Source organism: Salminus brasiliensis, chromosome 5 (assembly GCF_030463535.1).
Source record: "Salminus brasiliensis chromosome 5, fSalBra1.hap2, whole genome shotgun sequence".
NCBI lineage: Eukaryota > Metazoa > Chordata > Actinopteri > Characiformes > Bryconidae > Salminus > Salminus brasiliensis.
This window is the reverse complement of record NC_132882.1, coordinates 25119662-25139342: the sequence shown is the minus strand read 5'-3', so window position 1 is coordinate 25139342 and position 19681 is coordinate 25119662. Positions and strand designations below refer to the sequence as shown.

Sequence of the window (19681 nt, the reverse complement as noted above, 5' to 3'; positions counted from 1 at the left end):
CCAAGCAGGGCAATAGAAACAGGGTCTTGTTAAGACTGTAAAATGTCCTGCAAATATCTGCTTTACTATGTACTGCTATTGTAATGATGACATGCTTTTGTTTACTTATTTATATGGGATGAACAGTGTTTCTGGTTTACTTTCAGACTGTACTTTAGTACTATATCATACATTTTTAATATAACTGTAATAGCTTGTGGGATAAAAATGTGAGTGAAGGCTGCTATGCTAAACTCAATGTATCTTAATTACAGCTAACCTACCATTATTTCTAGCACTGTGTTGTTGCAGTCCTTTAGTCCAAATGTAAAACAGGTCCTGTAATTAGTAAATTGACTGTTTGTGGACTTTGTGGACAGTCCGACCACAGCTGATAATGGCCAACTACAGTCAGCAGTGATAGCATTCCAAGACAAGACAAGACAACCATACTCACCATTTGTGTTGGACACAGATGGAATTTGTGTCTGCCTTTAACCCATCCCTGCAGTACACATACAAATACAGCCATTGCTGCAGCGCACGAAGAGCCGGGAGGGTGAAAGGGCCTTGCTCAAGGGCCCAACAGCTGACCTGGCCAAATATCACACTAAGCTTTGCAACCATTTTGACAAGACAGTCGATTATTATCAATGAACATTAATAAACTGTACAGCATTCTTACACTTAGATGCATGAGTTAACCCTACTGGTTTTCCTCCATGGTTTTCTTTATCCAGTCTGCGTATTTTGAAACTCTGGTGTATATGCCGTACTTCCCTGCCTTGCCACATTCCACTCCCCAGCTAACGATACCTGCCGCCCAGTACATGCCGTTATTCTTCATAACGAATGCAGAACCAGTGTCTCCTGAGCAGGTGTCCTTTCCTCCCTCAGGGAATCCCGCACAGAACATGTTGGCTGTCAGCGGAGCCACATTTCGATGGATTGCTCTCTCAGTCTCGACGAATGTGTGGCATAAGTCTTGATCCACTACGGGGAGTTGAATGTACCTGAGCTGATTGGCTTTATGAAACGTTTCGGTCAGGCCAAATCCTGAAACCAGACTGAAACAAAGAAAAAAACACACACAAGCTTATTGTTCAGCAGTGTGCAACAGACCTAGAGAGAAAGTTTGCTGGTTTGGATGTAGAGATGGATGGTATAAAACACACCAACTGTTTTCTTTGCAATTGCAGCTTTGTTCTAATAAAAATGTTTAAACAATTAATACACACTCAAATTCACCACTGTCTCATACTGTGTTCATATTATGACTATGTAAACAACCTGCTATATGCATTGTAAAGAGACACAGGCAGAAATGTGTTTCTTCTACAGTGACTTGCCTGCATGCCTGCACAGTATTTCCCCTCACATCAGAAATAAACATGTGGACACTGTGGGGAGAGGCTATTTACTCAAAAAAAATGTTAAGTGGTTTTACATAAAGATAATATGCTGATATGACACCTGAATTACATTTTGCAACTAATTTTTGGTCCTACAAAAGGATTTTTAGATTTTAAAAAACATGGGCACAGGGTACGCCCGCAACTAATTTCCTTGACCAACTTGGTTCCTTGGTTGGACATGCTTAACGATAGAGGGGACACTAAGAGCGAATAATCCATTGTGGAAGTCTTACCCAGAGTGTTCGAGCTCAGTATCTTGTGCAGGAAGACACAGTGGCATAACGTTTTCGTTAAACGTGATTGAAGAGTTTAGCTTGATCAAGGCAATGTCATTATCAAAATTTGTCCTCATTTCATTGTTCTTGTATCCTGGGTGAACATGTAATGATGCAATAGGAAGCGATGGGAGCTTCACAAGTTCAGTGACAGAAACGCCTCCAACAAACACCTGCAAAAATTTAAATATTACAAAATTACACCAGCATAAATGATGTGTTTTGGTGCATTTAGATTAAAGCATTGCTAAATAGGCCATAACAGTCAAATCATATTGAATGCTGTCAGATATTTAAAAAAAAAAAAAATTGGATGTTGTGCATAAGGGGATTATGCAATTCTTAATTTAAGGCAATTGAAGCACATTAAGCATCATCAGCAGATCTGAAAGATTAAAGGATGAGTGACAAACGTCATGAATGAATAAATGGTAAAATGCTAATTAAGACTTTCAGGTCATAAATGATTATTATTTGACAGAAGGTACCTTCACATTTCCTACATCATTTATTTTCTCCAGATTGTGGGCTACAGTCATGAGCCATCTGTCCCCAATGACGATTGCACCACTTCGACTGCCTGCCAGGAGGAAGACCTGCCAGGGGAAAGAACCTGCAGGAGCTGCTTTGCCTCCCAGCACCCTGTCACGCATATTGAGATCTACAGTAGGGCGACCACACACTGACATGTACACACACAAATACACATACACATACACACACAGACATATATGGAAGCATATCAGTCCCAAAATTAAAATGAAAACGTAATACGCATAATGGCAATCCATAGGGGGAAAACTGCACTTAATTGTATTTTAAAAATACTACAGATACTACAGTATGTTGTAAAAATAACATACAAATGTATGTCCTTATTTAAAATGTTAAAAATACATTTATATAATGCTTTAATTAAATACTTACAAATTAACTTTGATCACACTCTTTTTAATAAATACATTACTATGATGTATACATTTGGTTAAAAATTAGTTAAATTTAATATACTTCTTAAATACTTAACTCATTTAAGTCATACTTGAACTGTCACATTAAATTATGTAAGTATAGCATAACCCATTTTACCTAAATGAGTCTGTTGTATGTTTTAAAAAAATAAAACAAAACAGTGGCATAGGTTTCATTTTAACTTGGGGAGGAACACACTGCTCACACCACCCAACCTAACCCATCATATGAGTAGTGTTTTATGTTAATAAAGTAATTTATGTTAATAAAGTGTTTTATGTTTATAAAACTTTGGAAATATTGCACAAGGAATGGCAAAAATGTTTTATTTATTGCATGCTCTGGTCTGACCTATTTATTGTAACATACTGGTTAAGGCAGGCTGCAAGTGCAGAGAGACTTTATTTGGGCTAAGGCAAAACTCATCATCAGGACAGGCAGAGGTGAAAAAAAACAAAAAAAAAAAACCCAAAAAACAGGCAGACAGGTATATCACAGGCAAATCCATGCTCAAAGTCACAAAACAGGCAGTGTCGAAAACCAAGACCACCTCACAAGCTCAAGTTCAGGTAGGGCTACAATGACTCCCCCAAGCACTCAAAACAGAGGTGCTTAAGAGCAGTCCTCATCAGTCCCATAATCAACAGCACCTGTGTGCTGAGTTTCAGGTGAGGGGCGGAGCCTAGCCTTTGGCTCATTAGAGCTCATGACTTGATGGAGACATTGCATTAATTCCTAGAAGAGCAAAGCTGTGGTCATCTGACTGCTCTGAATGATATTGGATTTAATCATTTCTCACATATTTATGTTTCTCAACATGTCTAGTTACTGAGTCAGTAATATATAGTGGATTATATGCAGAAAAACACAACCTTTCCACTGGCTCCTGGCACCACCTATTTGCATCCTGGGTGTGTCCTTCCCACTTTACTCACCATTAGTGTGAAGTCATTCCCCCCAGGCTACCCTTTGTACTATATTTGTACAATTAAATTATAATAAATACAAAAACAGTTCTTCCATTTTAGCACTCTAAGTGCACTGATCATTAGTGTGGCTAGGGTATATATGTTCATCTGTCAGGTATGTAGATAGATAGATAGATACGTCTTTATTTATTTATTATGCGGTGTTCTCTTTTTTGGCCAATATGTATTTAAATTAATGTTACCATATGAAATGTAGCTATCTAAAGTTACGTAGGTACCTAGTGCTTGGTAGCTAGCACATATAAGGGCTGACATAATGAGGACTGTTGTTACCCACTACAGTATGTCAATTGCTGTTGTGTTGCTGATCAAGAGAATGAGGAGTATAGATATACCTGGGACACACTGTGGTGCATTCTGGGAGTAATTCTGTCCACTTTCTGATACCCAGTTACCAGTGCCATCACAAGTGAAGTTAGCTGAGAAAAGCAGGATAGAATAAAGATAACTCTCTGAGCACACTGTTTATACAAGAACAGACAGACAGACATCCCGATCTCAAGTGTTTACCATGTCCAACCAGCTGGTAGAATTCTGATAGACACTTCAAGCTGATATTCTGATTGTATGTTGTAAGTGGATCCTCCTCTGTTAGGGTCACCAGATCTGGGTCTGAGAGCTCTAGAATCCCACAGTCCACTTCTAGGGGGATACAGAAAATGGTTATGTGTACATGTGTTAACACCTGCAGTGTTATCTCCAGGTATTGCCTGGATCTGTTACACCACAGGTATGAGCTTGACCACAAGATGACCATAGGAACTTATGTCTGAATAAAAGTAAATAATGTACAAACTTTTGTCCATCCATTACATCTGCAATTTGGCTGGTGTGTGGTCTATTGAACAGATCCACAACTATTCACTTAAAGCAAAGTAGGAAAGTCATATTAGCAGAGTGGGTGAAGATATAACTCACTTGCCTGCAGCCTCATTTCAATATGCAGGACTGTTACCTTGAAACCATGGATCCTAATTTGACTCTTCAGTAAACATGTCTAGTTACTGAGTCAGTAATATATAGTGGACTATGTGCAGAAAAACACAACCTTCACACTGGGTCCTGGCACCACATATTTGCATCCTGGGTGTGTCCTTCCCATTTTACTCACCATTAGTGTGAAGTCATTCCCCCCAGGCTACCCTTTGTACTATATTTGTACAATTAAATTATAATAAATACAAAAACAGTTCTTCCATTTTAGCACTCTAAGTGCACTGATCATTAGTGTGGCTAGGGTATACATGTTCATCTGTCAGGTATGTAGATAGATAGATAGATACGTCTTTATTTCCAAAGGAAATTTAGCAGCCAGTAGCAGTTATACACAATGCACAATACAGCACAGCAACACAATAATACAGCACAGTAATCCAATAAATAAATGTAAAAAAATATGCTGTGTTCTCTTGTTTGGCCAATATGTATTTAAATTAATGTTACCATATGAAATGTAGCTATCTAAAGTTATGTAGGTACCTAGTGCTTGGTAGCTAGCACATATAAGGGCTGACATAATGAGGACTGTTGTTACCCACTACAGCATGTCAATTGCTGATTTTCTTAAGCAAGAAAAATAGTCTATTAATGATTCAAATGATCAAAGATCATTCTTAAAGGATCAAGTAATCATCACGCCCGATACTCCCTCTGCCAGTGAAGCTTGACTTAATACTGAGATGCTTTTATGAAATTAGGACCTTCTCAGTCTTGACTGTCAGTTCTAACTGACATACCCACTGCCTCATAGAAGACAAAGAAGCCATGGTGCAGCTGAGGCCCTGATTCGTCTGTCTCAAACACCAGACAGACATGGTTTCCAGGGGACAAGATGGGCCTGTTGCCAGTGTGATGTGTAAAGGTAGACTTCCGGCCACAGAACTTCCCCAGAACTTCCCGGTCATGCAGAACCTTGTTAACAAAAGAAACAGTGCGTATGGCAACCCTGCTGTAGAAAAAGCCATTGATTAACACAGTAAACCATAATGCACAACCTACTGTGAGAGAGTCCTTGGAGCAGTTAACAGAAGGCTCCAAGTCCAGGTGATTGAAGGTGAGCTGGATTCTGTATCCATGAGGAACTTTTAGGTACCAATGCATATAGAGACCAACAGGATAGGGCTCAGGGTAGAGTGGGGACTGAACATGACCATACTTTGCTACTTTGCACTCACACACACTCAACCATATCAGACTACAGAGAGAGAGAGAGAGAGAGAGAGAGAGAGAGAGAGAGAGAGAGAGAGAGAGAGATCGAGACCAAATGAAGTAGTTTTTTTTTAATATACAGAATAAACATTAAGAGCTAGAACCCCCATAAGTTAGTAGTAAGTCACTTACCTCACTATTAGCTTTATTCTGCTCATGATGGAAGTGTACAGAAGTGCTTGTCTGGGATGTATGTTTAGTGTGTCCAACTGTTCTACATGTATTAAAAAGCCGTGCAGTTTACAAATGCAGGAGCGAGCAAACCTGAGTCTGAAAGTCTAAAAGTTTTGTTTGACTTGGCAAAAGAAAAAAGTGAGAAGTGGTAGACTCTGTTGGAGGTGCAGCTCTGACAAAGAACGTTCCATTGTAAAACACTTTGCTATAAAGTTTCTTCTGTTTTGTGTCTCTAAAAGCCCAAATTGCTCATAGAGGCTGGACTCACAGTGATGGCAAACTTTAATGCCAATCCAAAACTTCAACAACAACACATTATCCAGAACAACAGTCTAAGAGTCAAAACCAGTGTGTGAACAGGTTATCAGAGGATAAGAAGTAATAAGGCAAGTTTCACTTTGGAAAAAAAAGGGTCCATAACCAAATGTTTGACGTAGAGAAAACTATGGCTCAGTGCTGCTGAAGGTGTGCAGATTCTGATGAATTTCAGCTGGAGGCACAGAGAGAGGGTCTGAGGAGGCCAGTAAACAGTAGACTGTTGAGCCTGAACTGGATTTTTAACACATATTTCAAGTTCCTGTTGATCAAAGGTAGTATTTCCTTGCCTAGCCATTCCCATACTGTGGAATGCATTCTAGGTTATTGGGCTGTGCCAAGTCCACTCGAGTAACCTCCCGATGCATCCAAGGCAAGTCAAACAGTGCTTTTTCTTTCTATAAAGACTATACATGCTGTTTGTGTGCAACTGAATGCTTGTGTCAAGTGTAGAAGCTTTGGCCATAAATATCTGTCTAATATCTATAAATATCTATATCTGAACTAATGTATTTAGGTGTATGACCCCTCATTAGTCACGTCAATCAATTACATGATCTGCAGAGGAGCACATGTCTGTGTCCTCTGATGAAGAATGTATTCTGGGATACTTTTATAAATTAATAATTAATTTTTGATTTTGGGGTTTAGTAAAGTTACATTATGTTGAAATAACAATAAAATGTCTTAAAATTACTACAGAGAGAGAGAGAGAGATAATGTAAGTAATAATGTAATTTCCCATAATACCTGTTGCATTTAAGAACTTTCTTTATAAAAAGTTATTAAAAACTCTATAACAACTGAATGTAATGTAAATCTTTTATTGCATTTTGGTGTTTTTGTGTGTGTTGTAAGATTTTACACATGCTGATGGTCTAAACATGCATTTCAATAATCATAATTACACACAAATACCAAAACACTTACTACACAAGCTCATTTAAAATGGAATTGTATTTAATGTTTTGATGACTCTGGTGTTAGTTCTTCTCCACAGTTTCTCTGATCCAGTCCAGGTAGTTCTGCACTTTGGTGTAATAGCCCTTAAATTCTTTATCTCCACATTTAGCAGGACCCCATGACACGATACCTTTGAGTCGGTATGGCTTTACTGGAGACCCGATTCCCACCACAGGAAGGACTAGCGGACCACCACTGTCACCTTTACAAGCATCCGCCCCATCTCCACCAGCACAGAACATGTTGTCAGTGACCTTCAGATCGGTTGAAAAGCAAGGAACTTCTAAATATTCCTCCAAATGAGCGTACTGCAAATATTTACTCTTCATACGATCCTCTGAGACTGCACCAAATCCTGAGACAGTTCCCGTCTTTCCCTCCATTGCTGGCCCAACATTTTTCTCTGGCAGACACACTGGCCTGATATTGTGACTAAGTGGCACCCTGGCAGACATCTTTACCAAGGCAATGTCATTATCATAGTTTAACTGCTCTGTATCTGTGCTCACCTTGTTATAGCCTGGATGAATAATGATCTTCTCAGTTTGCATTGCAACTGCATTTTTATCAAGTCCATCAATCATTCCTCCATAGAATGTCAGTGCTCTGGTTTCATGTCCATCCACAACATGAGCAGCTGTGAGAGCCCAGCGGTCACTGATTAGAGAAGCACCTCCTCGCATAGGCTGTTTAATCAGAAGCTGCCAGGGTATCTGTCCCAGTTTGGCCTTCTTTCCTCCAAAAACCCGTCCAGCAGAAAAGACTTCTTTACTCATTCCACACACTGATAGATGTTGAAGAATGGGAAAGGACAAGATAAAGAGTGAGATTCTTTCAAAATGCCTCATTAAGATGTTGGAAAGGAAACCAGAAGGAAGATTTGGTTGGTTATAATACTGGATTATAATACCTGGTAGACATTTGGGCAAATCTGCCTCAGCCGAAAGAATCTCTCCATTTGATTCCCAGAATCCATTTGCATTGCAAGTGTAATTTTCTGGGTAAAGAGGACAGAGACAAGCTGCAATCAACAGAATATCTCGCTTCCAGCAGACATGGTACGTGTACAATATACTGTGTGTGTACACACACACATGCCACAGTATTTACCATGTCCAAACAGTTGGTAGAATTCTGATTCACATTTTAAGCTGATATTATGCTTGTATGTTGTAAGTGGATTCTTCTCCGTTAGGGTCATCAGATCTGGAAGTTCAGGAACACCACAGTCCACCGCTGTGGAGGACACATTTTGGGGTTAATATGAGGCATCTAGCATGTTTTTGTGAGAAACATCATGTTTAAACATCTTGAGATGTGTGATGTTAATTTGAATAATGAATATTTAATCATTTTATTGAGCTCAAACAACAACTTCCTTATGTTGTAAATTATATATACATCTAAATAAATATGATTAGGGAAAAGGAGGTATTATCTATATTTTTGATGAACTAAAATAAATGTTCTGAATATTTATGGGAAGATATGGATTGCTATAATTATTAATACTATATCATTATAATACTTATATGTGTAACCTGACTCACGTTTACAGTTTTTGACAGGACTCCACTTTCCACTGCTCTGACATGTGGACTCAAAGGTTTTCTCAATAGACTGTACAGAGAACAAGACACATTTAAAGCAGCATTAAGCAAGAATTGGTATTGCTTGCTCTGTGGCTCCCTCTACAGTTGGGACATGGAATTTGAACTTTGAACGACCAACAAAGGACTGGCTTTGAAAGGACATGCTGAAAGTAAAGAAGCATATGTACTGAAGCAGTAGAGTAATATTACAGAATTTTACAGTTTTCCTGCTGCTTCACATACTGCAGTTAGCAGCGTGCTAAGCCCAGAGTAGCAATAACAGTGTCGCTGATCTCACTAACAGGTCAGTGGAGCATCAACATGATTTTGAAGATGTTAGTTTGAGGTAAAAATACTACATAGTGTTGCTTTAATGTAATTACAAATACTAATAGAACTATAATGGAAGTGGAGCTAGCAATTGATGTAAAATTAGTAGTATTGATATTAATAAAAATCATACTTAGAATTTACTTATTTCAGAGTTCATTTAACCTAAAAGTAAAATAATATACATTTTATTTGTTTAAAAATATTTTTAGCACCATTACACAATCAATCCCCTCCACTGACCAACACTGACCTTCTGTACACTTTTCACACTAACATTCATAGTATAGTTAGCATAGTCAGCTCTGCCTCACATTTAATGCTAAATATTCCTCTCTGATTTTAAGCCTGATTTATTAAAGCTGATGTTTATGTCCAGCTATTTGGCAACAACTGCTAATCAACAGAAACAATACTCCAATACTCACATTGTCTAAAGTGTATCCAGTCACACACTGCACAGTGATTGTGTCTTCCATTAAATATACACTTTTCTGAGGTGACAGGACAGAGTCGGCTGTCACTATTCCAGGGCACACCATTTCTGTAAGATATTACAAGACCCATAATTAAAGAAAATATGTTTGAACAAACACCACAGAGCAACCCATTCTCAGCTATTAACTAATCAGTCATCACCAGAACACAGTAGAAAAACTCAGGTTTTTAAAACTAGAGTTTTAGAGATGGGCTGAGTGGCCTTACTTCTGTATCCATATATGAGCGAAAAGCCCTGGTTAGTGCCTCCCTGGTCTGTACGGAATAGAACTTCAACATGTTGGGCACCGGTGTCAATGGAGCCAGGAGCCTCCTGCCCACAATAGGGTCCAAAAGTGGCAGAATCTGTCTTTATCTGAGAGGACGAGGTGCAGAAAGGAAGAAAAGCGAGATTGCAGAACTTTTTAACACTATCAGCAATTATAGAACAGTAATGGCATTTCTTAATCACAAAATAGGAATTTTCAAAATCACAGAAAACCAGAGGAATGCCGCCCCTCTGTCACAGAACAAAATGGGTAATACATTGTGAATAAACCTCTGGCAATGCATCTATCAACACTTCAACGGTTCTGTGAGCATGCTATTTAAAAAAAATAAACTAGGGGTGTTACCACATGAAGTATTTTTTAAAGAATAACTGACAAACCATCTTTTACAATGCATGTGGCAAAAAAAATCTTTATGACAGACACCTGTCTCAATCATAGACTGTAGCTATTATATATAAGAGTGGACTGGAAAAATGGACAAGCAAAAACATCTCTTTGGCCCTCTGGTGGCTGGCTGCAGTACAACCTAGAGCATCATCATATCATAACATCATATGTAAGTAATTTTAAATGACACTTTTTTCAGTTTTGCGGTCAATTTCGCAAACTCCACCAAAGTAATTTCACGTTTCATATATGTTTTTGCTAAGGGGTGTGGTGATGAGGTGATTGCCAGCCGTGGACAGCTAATACTGACAGACTGAATTGAACTGCTGTAAACAGTCTTGAATATTGATGTACTCAGCTATAACCAGTGTGCAGTTAAGTGAGCAACAATGGTACAACAATGGTAAGAGTAGACGTATGGACAGTGGTTTCAAATTTGGCGCCTTGAACTGCTGATGCAGGTCCTTATCTTTGGAAGGTGGCGGATGTAAATTATAAGATGCTCCTTAACACTCCAATCTTTTTGATCACATTGTTTTCTTAACACCACTGAAATTCTTCACTTCTTCCAATCATTGTGACACCCTCTAACTGAGCATATTACACTACTCATTTTGTATCATTATGATCACTGTGGTTGTAATCTGCATCCACGGATCTGCTGTAGCCTCCATTTCAGTCACCTTTTGGCTGCAAAACATCACAATGGAAGTGAATGGGGGCACACTGTCTACTCTTATGTACAGTCTAAAGTCTCAAGTTGATGTTTAGGTATTTTGTTAAACAAAAATATTATATTTAAACAACACCATCTGCAGAAACTACAATGCTAAAGATAAAATACTGGTAAAATACACTAACAATGCAACAAACCATGAGATTTATATATGTAGGCATCAGCCAAGAGATTGGGGTCATGTCTAATGTGCTGTTCAGTGTAATGTTGTAGCGTCCCACCAGGCTTCAGACATCAATTTGACATCAGAAAGACATTATATTGTAATGTCGAAGAGACATTGAATTTTAGGTTGACGTTAAAACCCAACGTTGAATTTTAGTTGGAAATCAAAGTCACATATGCGTCAAAAAACAACATCTTACAATGTTAGAATTGTACGTTGACAATTGTACGTTATGTGGACATTAAAATGATGAAGCTTAGCAATTTTTAGAGAATCTAGCAAGTTGAAGATATTTAAGATTTTTCAAGAATTTTGAACAATTTGAAGCAGAAGACACCAAGATAAAAGATGGTGCAAGTTAGAGAAACGGTACAGACTGTTAACGTGTCGACGCATTGCCCATCTCTGATCTCCACATCAAACACCCCAGTGAAGTTCAGTATGAGCTGCATCCCGTCCTTCACAGACAGTGTGTAGGAGCATTGAGCGTTCTCAAAGTATGGACCAGGGCTCCCCGGAGGTGTCAGTATACCCTCCCCAAAGCGCTCCTCTGTGCAGTTTACTAACAGAAAGAGAGAGAGATTACATTTAAGACCTATACTTTCAAATGCAATTCCATAATTAATTATAAAAGTTAGCAGTTTACATAGCATCATTTATGTCAACAAAAAATCACATTTGATGGTTATCTTTCTCTTTCCACAAAGCAAACTTTCAGATCAGTTTGTCCATCTCGTATGAGTGCAACTCCGTACCGGTGCAGGTGTGCTGGTCTTCGCTGAGGAAGTATCCTGGTCTGCAGCTGCAGCTGTAGCCTCCGATGTAGTTGTGACAGAAATGAGAACACTGCAGATCACTGTCCCAACATTCATCTACATCTGTGGGCACACAGGGACAGAGGTCAGAGGCCAACATCACAGAGTTTTTAATATTTAAACCAGGCCTTATCCACCCGGAGACCACAACAGAAGGGAATACTTCCACAGTCTGAGTCATTACTTCAACCAGGGACTTCCTCTAATTGCAGGCTGTGACCCCCAAGTCTGGTTAAAAAGGAACAGGATGGGGTGGCACCTCTTTTGCGCAAGTTTGTCCTTACATTTCTGTGTGTGAGTCCTTTCTTACAACTAGAGTTTTAAATTCTGTTTTACTTCATTCTGTTGCACCACCAATCCATCAGTCATGTCTTAACCGACTGTCTTAACAGTGATAGTTTTTAACATGGCAATAATGTTCAGTAGCTGCTACTTCTAAACCTACTGATAGGGAAACAGGGCTGGCAGCTTCTACTGACTATAATGGAAAAAACACCCAGTATACTTAAATGTGTTTTAGATGGCATGTTTATGATTTTACAAAATAACTGAACGGTCTGGTTTCTGCATCTGCTCAGTCTCTCTGAACCAGAGCTGTGGGATAAGCATCTTTGGCATTTAGCCATTTGCACCACTCTAAAGCTGTGAACCTATGTATCACTCTGTGTAACATCTAAACTTCCATACAGCTGTTGCAGTCATCCCAGTACAAACCCAGTATAAACACCACCTCCTGTTGAGCTTACCCTGTACCGTATAGAAGGCCCGGAAACCAGTGTGTTGCTCTGTGTTGGAGTAGTCGGACTGGAAGGTAAGAGAAAGACAGCCTCCAGGGGACGAGCGGAGCGAGGGATTGACAGAGGCCTGCAGCTGCTCAGCTGACTTTTTGCCACACAGAGTGTTAATAAGTATGTTGTCAGCAAAGACCTGAAGAATGGAAAGAGGAAGAGAGATGAGACAGACGTGAATCGATGTGAGACCAGGAGATTTGTCCTAAGAGCCTCAGGCTGATGTAGCTAACAAGCAATGGAAGACTATGTATACCAATAAGCACCATGTTAACTGCAGGTGTAAATCATCACACTCCTAAAGCCTAAAACATGCAGTGTAGACAACATTAAGTGCAACAAAAATACCAGTGATTGCGTTGCCTTCTGTAAATAACAGTGTGTCAGCAGTTTATAAGCAAGTCAGAGCACGGTTTGAAAGTAGCTAGCACACTCTGAAGGGTGAAAGGATTTTGTGTAATGGTTAGTCCTGAACACCATTGTTGCCTGAATTACAGTGTTTAATGAAGTGTTTCAGGAGGCTATTTTTATGGGTGGTAATTCAGCTCTTTGCTTACTGTAGTTTTTTGGCGTTTAAATAATTTCATGTACATTGTTTGTATTAGGGACTTTAATTTTGACACGGTCTGTATGTAATTAGGGGCTAAGCGGAGTGATTGCAATCCTCCTATGCGCCGTTTCTGTTCTTTATTATGACCCAATAAATGTTAATGATAATGTTAATGCATTTGTTCTAATATTACCTGCGTTCCAAAGCCGATAGACTGCAGCCGAATATTTTAAAACAAGTATTTGTTTTGCAACCTTTTTGCTGTGCTTTTTATGGCATGCAGACCACAAAACCCTATCATACCCCTCCCACACCAGCCCACACAACGCACACAGACCTTCAAGGCATCATTTTCACACTGGTAGCTGTCTTCTAGATCCAGGTGGATGATGGAGAGAGAGAGCGTGTGACCTGCTGGAGCGCAGCGTTCCCAGTTCATTTCACTGTTTGGTTCATATCCCTCTGGGTGACCAGGAGAACTCACCCATCCAGCCAGGGGATGGGTAAAACACACCGGCAGCAACAACACACACACACTGAGTGGATACAGAGAGTAAGTGATTTCAAGAATTAAAATGAATGGTCTGAGCCTAGTCTTCGCATAAGGACATTTTTCTCAAAACCAGCTAAAAGTAAGTCCTCCTCACCGTTATTTAACAAAGGTGTGCTGACCATAGTGTTTGACTTATCACCCACAAAACAGATCTAGTTTTTTGTCCATAAGAACACAACTATGCAAGGCTAAATTATTAACATGAATATTGAATTCATTATATTAAATATACTTAAAATATAAAAAGAGATATCTAAAGAATTATCTTGTAACCTTACAATTTGCTACCAAAGGTATTCCCAAGTGTGTCTAAAACTGGTAGATAGAATACATAATAAAAAATCCTATCAGTCTAAAATAACTACTGACCATTTTTAATTTTTTTGCATTCTGGTATGGGCGGCATGGGCGACATCAGCATCCTGCAAGGGGCGGCATGGCTTTCAATCTGAATGGTGATATTTGCACATCACGGAAATTATATCATCGTGTCACCATGTGGGCCAGTAATGCCGGCCTTACACCAAACAGCTTTTCAAGCGATTTCAAATCCCAGTATTGGAATAAAATTATGTGAGTCTGGCTAGAGTTGCGGCATTTAGTGCTATGCAGTTTTTAGCCATGGCTTATGCAGACTGTGACTTCAAAATTGTGAAAAACCAATAGGTGAGATCTCTCCAGCCCCAAACAGAACGCACTTTGCGGTTCCTGCTCATTCAACCACATTTTTTAGTGTCCACATTTTGGCCGTTTTGGCCAAAAGCTGCTTCTGCTTTTGCAGTTTCTCAACAGTTTCTCTACTTGTAAATTTCCACAAGCAGCATGATGGGATATAATCTCAAAAGAAATCTATTTGCAGTCTTGCAAATAATTACCCTGCAAGATACTCAGTCTTTGTCAAGCAAGTAATGATACATTGTCTTTGGGTGTGATAGGGTTTGAGACTTTTCTTTGTTTTCTTCTTGTGTATGGTTAGCATTAACCAATCGTGTCAGTTCCATGTTAGCCTCACATATGGATGCCCAACGGGATTTAGCAAAGGAACCAGGAAGGGTTAAACATGGGTCTTATCTGAGTTGTATACTGCACTTGGGGGCCCAGATGGGTCCCAGTAACACCATGTACGAACCCACTTAAAGCCCATGCCCACCTGGAAACCACCTATCCCACGTTCCACCCATGTAATCCCCGCATTAGCATGTAGGCTGGGTTTTGGCGACAGCTGCCCTTGTGTGGGCAGTAGTTTGTGAGAACATCACCAGAGATGTTCCTGTAGCGGCACTGCTGCTTTATGTTTAGTGCTAAAGAGAGCTCACCTATTGGATTTTATCAGAACACCAAGATGAGAAAGCTATCCTGACCACCTTACACCAAATGGTCAAGTTGATGGGAGCGTGCTGTTAGACTAGCAAGATTTTCAGACACTGGAAAACTGCCTGTGACCATGAAATCACTTGAAAGGCATTTGTTGTTTGGCCGACATTACCCAGGTCAGCCCTCATGTGTGCCATTTTCATCTTTCTATTTACGGTTACCTGTCTATGTGCTCATCCACAGGTTTCTGTGTCTCCTCACGTCTCCAGCCTTCACCTTATTGTATCCAGGTGTTATCTAGCCCCACCCATATTGTTATCCTTGCCAGGAGTTATATATGGAGCCATTTCATTTGGTCTGGCTTTGGGTCTCGCGCCACAAGCTAGAACCGCTACAAGCTAGAACAGCCAATTGTTTACAGTTTAAAATGCTTTAATGCCAAGCTAGACTGGGCTGTTGTAGCTAATCAGAACTAGGCAGGTTGGAAACTACAAATGATAACCACGCATTAGCTCAAACACACAAAACAAGGTGCTACACTCGATTTGTCTTATTGTTTCTTGTCTTGCAGGTACAAAATAAATAAAACATTTGACAAAAACTGAATTATGTGAATTATCTGAATTATACTTTTACAGATTTACTTTTTTACCAATATTCTGTAAAGCTTGTTCAGACTTGCAACAGTTGAATCAAATGAACACATTGATAGAGAGGTCTGAGAGAGGAGAAAGTGTGAATCCAAATGTGGACCCTTGAAGTTTTAAGAAGCAAATTTTTTTTTTTGTAACATCATAACCACAGAGGTTAAAAAGTCAATAAGGCCACAGAGGCAAGATGAGGTGGGTTAAGGGGTAAGAAGTGAAAAAGAGTGGGAGAGACGCGTGGGAGGCGAAAAAGTAACAGGAACGGGGGAAGGAACAAGGCATAAAGAAGGCAGAGGAGGAGACGACATTAATAAAGCTGAGAAAATAAGTGTAGAAGTCAAAAAGATACTACAGAGACACGGGTGGAAATAAAGAAGCATATCTCAAACTAAACTGAGCAGAAGAAGAGGATTTTACGCACCAGAGAAAGATCATGGTGAGACTCGTTCAAACAGAGCCGAGTTGATTAAGGCTGGCTCGCCTGCATTCACTTCTATGTTCTGTTATTTGGTTGTCTGTTTGCCTAACCCCCCCCCCCCCTTCTTTTACACACACACACACATACACAGTTCCCCCCCAGGAGCTCTACACAACACAAATAAAAAAAAAGGATTTTTTGATGTCTGCCAGTGTGAGTTTATTTTGCAGTCAACAGTCCAGATAGGTCAGTACTACTTCATCTCTAAATTCACAGAATCTGTGATCAATGTTTATTAGAAACAGAGACACACATGACCAATTTAACAAATCTCCTTTAAAGAAATGGTCTTGCGATGTTCTAGGCCACAAGAGTTTTTGAAGGCCCCCACATAGAAAAAAGTAAGATTGTTCCTTGTTTTTTTTAGTATATATTTATATAAACCCTATAGACACTATATAATTCCAAATTTTAATTTTGAGTAATATTTGAATCTGTTAATGGTAACAGTGTTGGGTTATTGTTTACAGGGTGTTGAGTTTAATACTCAGGTCCAGTTAGGCGGTCACTGATGCCTATTGAGCCCTTAACCCTCTCTGCTCCAGGGGCGCTGTACTAGGTTATACTAGGATATTCGACGAGAAGAATTTCATGACAGAGTATAAATATAATGACAATAAATGTACTTCATTTCATCTGAAACATGGCAAAAACATTCCACAAGTCCTTAATAAAATAAAACACAAGGGGCTGAAGCACAGAATTCGTATATATTTAGGTCATCTGTACATACTCTAATATTTACAACTGCAGAACGACCAGGTCAGAAGCATAAAGAAGTTCCACTTACAGATAAAACGAAACTAAAGTTCCATTTGTTTGCTCATCAGTTGCGGAAAAGTCATTGCCCCTGTAGGGATTACAACATTTATCTGACTTTGACCACCAGCAGGCATTTGGCAGCACATGGATTCTAAATGTACACAAATCCAAACGAGATTCATGTGAAGCTCTGACGCTGCTGAAGCTCTGAAAAAGCTGCTGACGATGATCAGTGAGGGTAACAAAGCTTTCCAGAATTGTATTATTATATATTGGTAAAGTAATGTAACATTATTATTATTATTATTATTGTAATTATTATTATTATTATTATTATTATATTACATCAAAAATAATTTTAATCCAAATGAACATTTTTGGAAGGTGGCAGGTCACAAACTGGACAGTAAAAAATGTTGGTCAGTGCTGATGACCATCAAATAGTCTGGACTAAACTGTGGTCCACCATACAAAGCTCTGAAGACGCCTTACTTACTTATAGAGTCTGATCATTTTGGCTTCTTACTGAGACATTAACCTTTCATCAACATATTTATGTGACGATGTGGTTTATGAATTGGTAATGGAAAAATGTAAAGCACACCAGTAATCCACATTCATGAATAAGCAAATATTTCCTTCTAACATCAGTAAGTAAATCTGGTGGTGTCTTTTACAATCTTGGCTCAATATCTGTTACCAAACATACCATACTGCTGCTGGATCCATGAGCCATCTCAGTCAGCATTTCCAGGATTATAATACACATAAGATCTGTATGAGACATTCTAGAGTTAAATGTTATTAAAAGTTATTTTCTCCTAAAGAACTGGGCGCTTTATTTCTTCAGTCCAATGGCTGAAGAAACGATATGGCTCTTTCATTGTTTCAGTAGGTCTTTCCCTCACTGCAGGACATATACAGGACCAGGGTCATCCGGAGGGCCCACAGCATTATCAGTGACAGTACACACCCTCAACACAGCCTCTTCATGCTCCTACCATCGGGCAAAGTAAGAATTTCATTGTACAGTGTAACTGCTTGTTTCTTCTGTGCATATGACAAACTCTTGAACTAGAACTTCTTCCAAAATCAAAGGTAATTAAAGAGTGTATCCCACTTTTGTTGGAGTAACTGTCTCTACTGTCCAGGGAAGGCGTTCTTCTAGGCTTCTAGCACCACTGTTAGGATTAGATGACATTCAGCGACAAGGGTGTTAGTGAGGTCACGATATTAGATGATCTCACCTCATCCCAAATGTATGCAGTTCCACTGCTCCACAGCTCAATGTTGCCCCTCCAGCCTATGCCTGGCATTAGGCCTAGTAGAATAAGTTTATATTTATCTGCTCCTATTCTCTTGGCAATACTTCTCTCATTGCACGTCTGTGTCATATATAGATGCAACTTAAAGTAGCTGAATGCATTGATTAGAAGAGGCACCCACAAACAGTTGGACATGTAGTACATTCACTACACCCAGTTCAGTACTGTATTCATATTAGCTACATAATATTAATGCATAGCTTGGTCCTTCCTTGGCCTTTTTTTCTTGATTGCAATAACAGACACACACAGATAGGAGGCAGAGGTTTTCTTTGGCACTGAACACTTATGCACTTTAACACACAGCTAAAGGTCAGAGACAAACACAAAAAGAGGAAGGGGAGGTGGTTGAGCTAGGGCTGTTTTTTATCTTGTTTTGCTGTGCCATGAAGGCCATTTGTAATTTAATGAGGTGTATTACTGGTATGAAATATAGATTCACACCATATCGGTAAAACACCTCAGCCCTAGACGCTCTAGGATTGAGGGGTTTTACTGATATGATGTGAATGTGGATGGCTTACCCTGACCTGGACCTATCTGTCCTGCATATCTCATATATATGTTTCTTTACTGTATACCGCCTAAAAAGAACAGATTTCACTCAGGTGATCTTAAATCCAACCTTTTACCCAAACATGTGTTTGTGAATCTGTGATGTAGGAAAGAAACCAAGCGGACGTGTTAGTGACAGACCACCACTGTAAGACTGTAAGGTACAGTAGGTTAAGTCTTTCACTCTTGGTTACACTGTGAAGCCACATTGTTCCTTGTGGTCTATATCCTGAACAACACAGCGTCACAAAAGGAAATGTGTGGGAGGATTACACACAGCACTCAGGCAAAAAAAAAGAAGAAAATAATAAAAATCAATAGAACTTCTAAGTATCCATCATCCACCATTAAAGAAACCTGCAGCTCCAGACCCAACAGGAAGTAAAAAATAGATTTGGAAAAAGAAGTTCCTGTCCAGCCAACATTTATTCTTTAAATAAGCATCAGTATTTGAAAATACTCAATGGGCAGGTGTCTACACACTTTGAAAATGGAGCAAACCAGAAAGAATAGTTGTGGACTTGGGTCTGGGATTGGTAAGAGACCTTTGTTGGTAGCAACGAAATTCATGTAGAGCAGAGATGTGGAGGGCGGGTCAGCTCTATTGTATTATCAAGCTGTGG

The 19681-nt window shown here is 39.3% G+C and overlaps 2 protein-coding genes across 3 annotated transcripts; both read right to left on the bottom strand.

Moving 5' to 3' along the window:
* Positions 1 to 639: 639 nt before the first annotated feature.
* Positions 640 to 6011, bottom strand: LOC140556252 (complement C1r subcomponent-like protein). The gene is made up of 8 exons (XM_072679931.1): positions 5971 to 6011; positions 5629 to 5824; positions 5367 to 5541; positions 4141 to 4272; positions 3966 to 4049; positions 2158 to 2351; positions 1628 to 1842; positions 640 to 1046 (listed from the first exon to the last, which is right to left on the bottom strand). Exons 1-8 carry the CDS (start codon positions 5994 to 5996, stop codon positions 686 to 688), a joined length of 1383 nt encoding a protein of 460 aa, XP_072536032.1. The 5' UTR covers positions 5997 to 6011; the 3' UTR covers positions 640 to 685.
* A 1124-nt stretch (positions 6012 to 7135) lies between these two features.
* On the bottom strand, positions 7136 to 16441 carry LOC140556248 (complement C1s subcomponent-like). Of its 2 annotated transcripts, none has more exons than XM_072679924.1 (11): positions 16360 to 16441; positions 13762 to 13960; positions 12833 to 13013; positions 12027 to 12149; positions 11649 to 11833; positions 9918 to 10065; positions 9641 to 9756; positions 8841 to 8910; positions 8401 to 8526; positions 8201 to 8287; positions 7136 to 8074 (listed from the first exon to the last, which is right to left on the bottom strand). In XM_072679924.1, the coding sequence occupies exons 1-11, from the start codon at positions 16371 to 16373 to the stop codon at positions 7311 to 7313; spliced, it is 2013 nt and encodes a 670-aa protein (XP_072536025.1). In that variant the 5' UTR covers positions 16374 to 16441; the 3' UTR covers positions 7136 to 7310. The 2 variants fall into 2 exon arrangements, with proteins under 2 accessions (XP_072536025.1, XP_072536026.1); XM_072679925.1 differs by lacking the exon at positions 16360 to 16441 and adding an exon at positions 14347 to 16339.
* Positions 16442 to 19681: the final 3240 nt, after the last annotated feature.

Excerpts from the sequence above, each read along its gene's own strand:
- LOC140556248 (XM_072679924.1), bottom strand. Across the intron at positions 13,014-13,761 it reads GTGAAAATGATGCCTTGAAG|GTCTTTGCTGACAACATACT; the intron begins GTCTGTGTGCGT and ends TCCATTCTTCAG. Across the intron at positions 8,911-9,640 it reads CTGGATACACTTTAGACAAT|TCTATTGAGAAAACCTTTGA; the intron begins GTGAGTATTGGA and ends TTCTCTGTACAG.
- LOC140556252 (XM_072679931.1), bottom strand. The coding sequence starts at position 5,996 with ATGAGCAGAATAAAGCTAATAGTGAG. Across the intron at positions 4,273-5,366 it reads TGTCTTCTATGAGGCAGTGG|AAGTGGACTGTGGGATTCTA; the intron begins GTATGTCAGTTA and ends GTATCCCCCTAG. Across the intron at positions 1,047-1,627 it reads ACTGAGCTCGAACACTCTGG|TCTGGTTTCAGGATTTGGCC; the intron begins GTAAGACTTCCA and ends TCTTTGTTTCAG.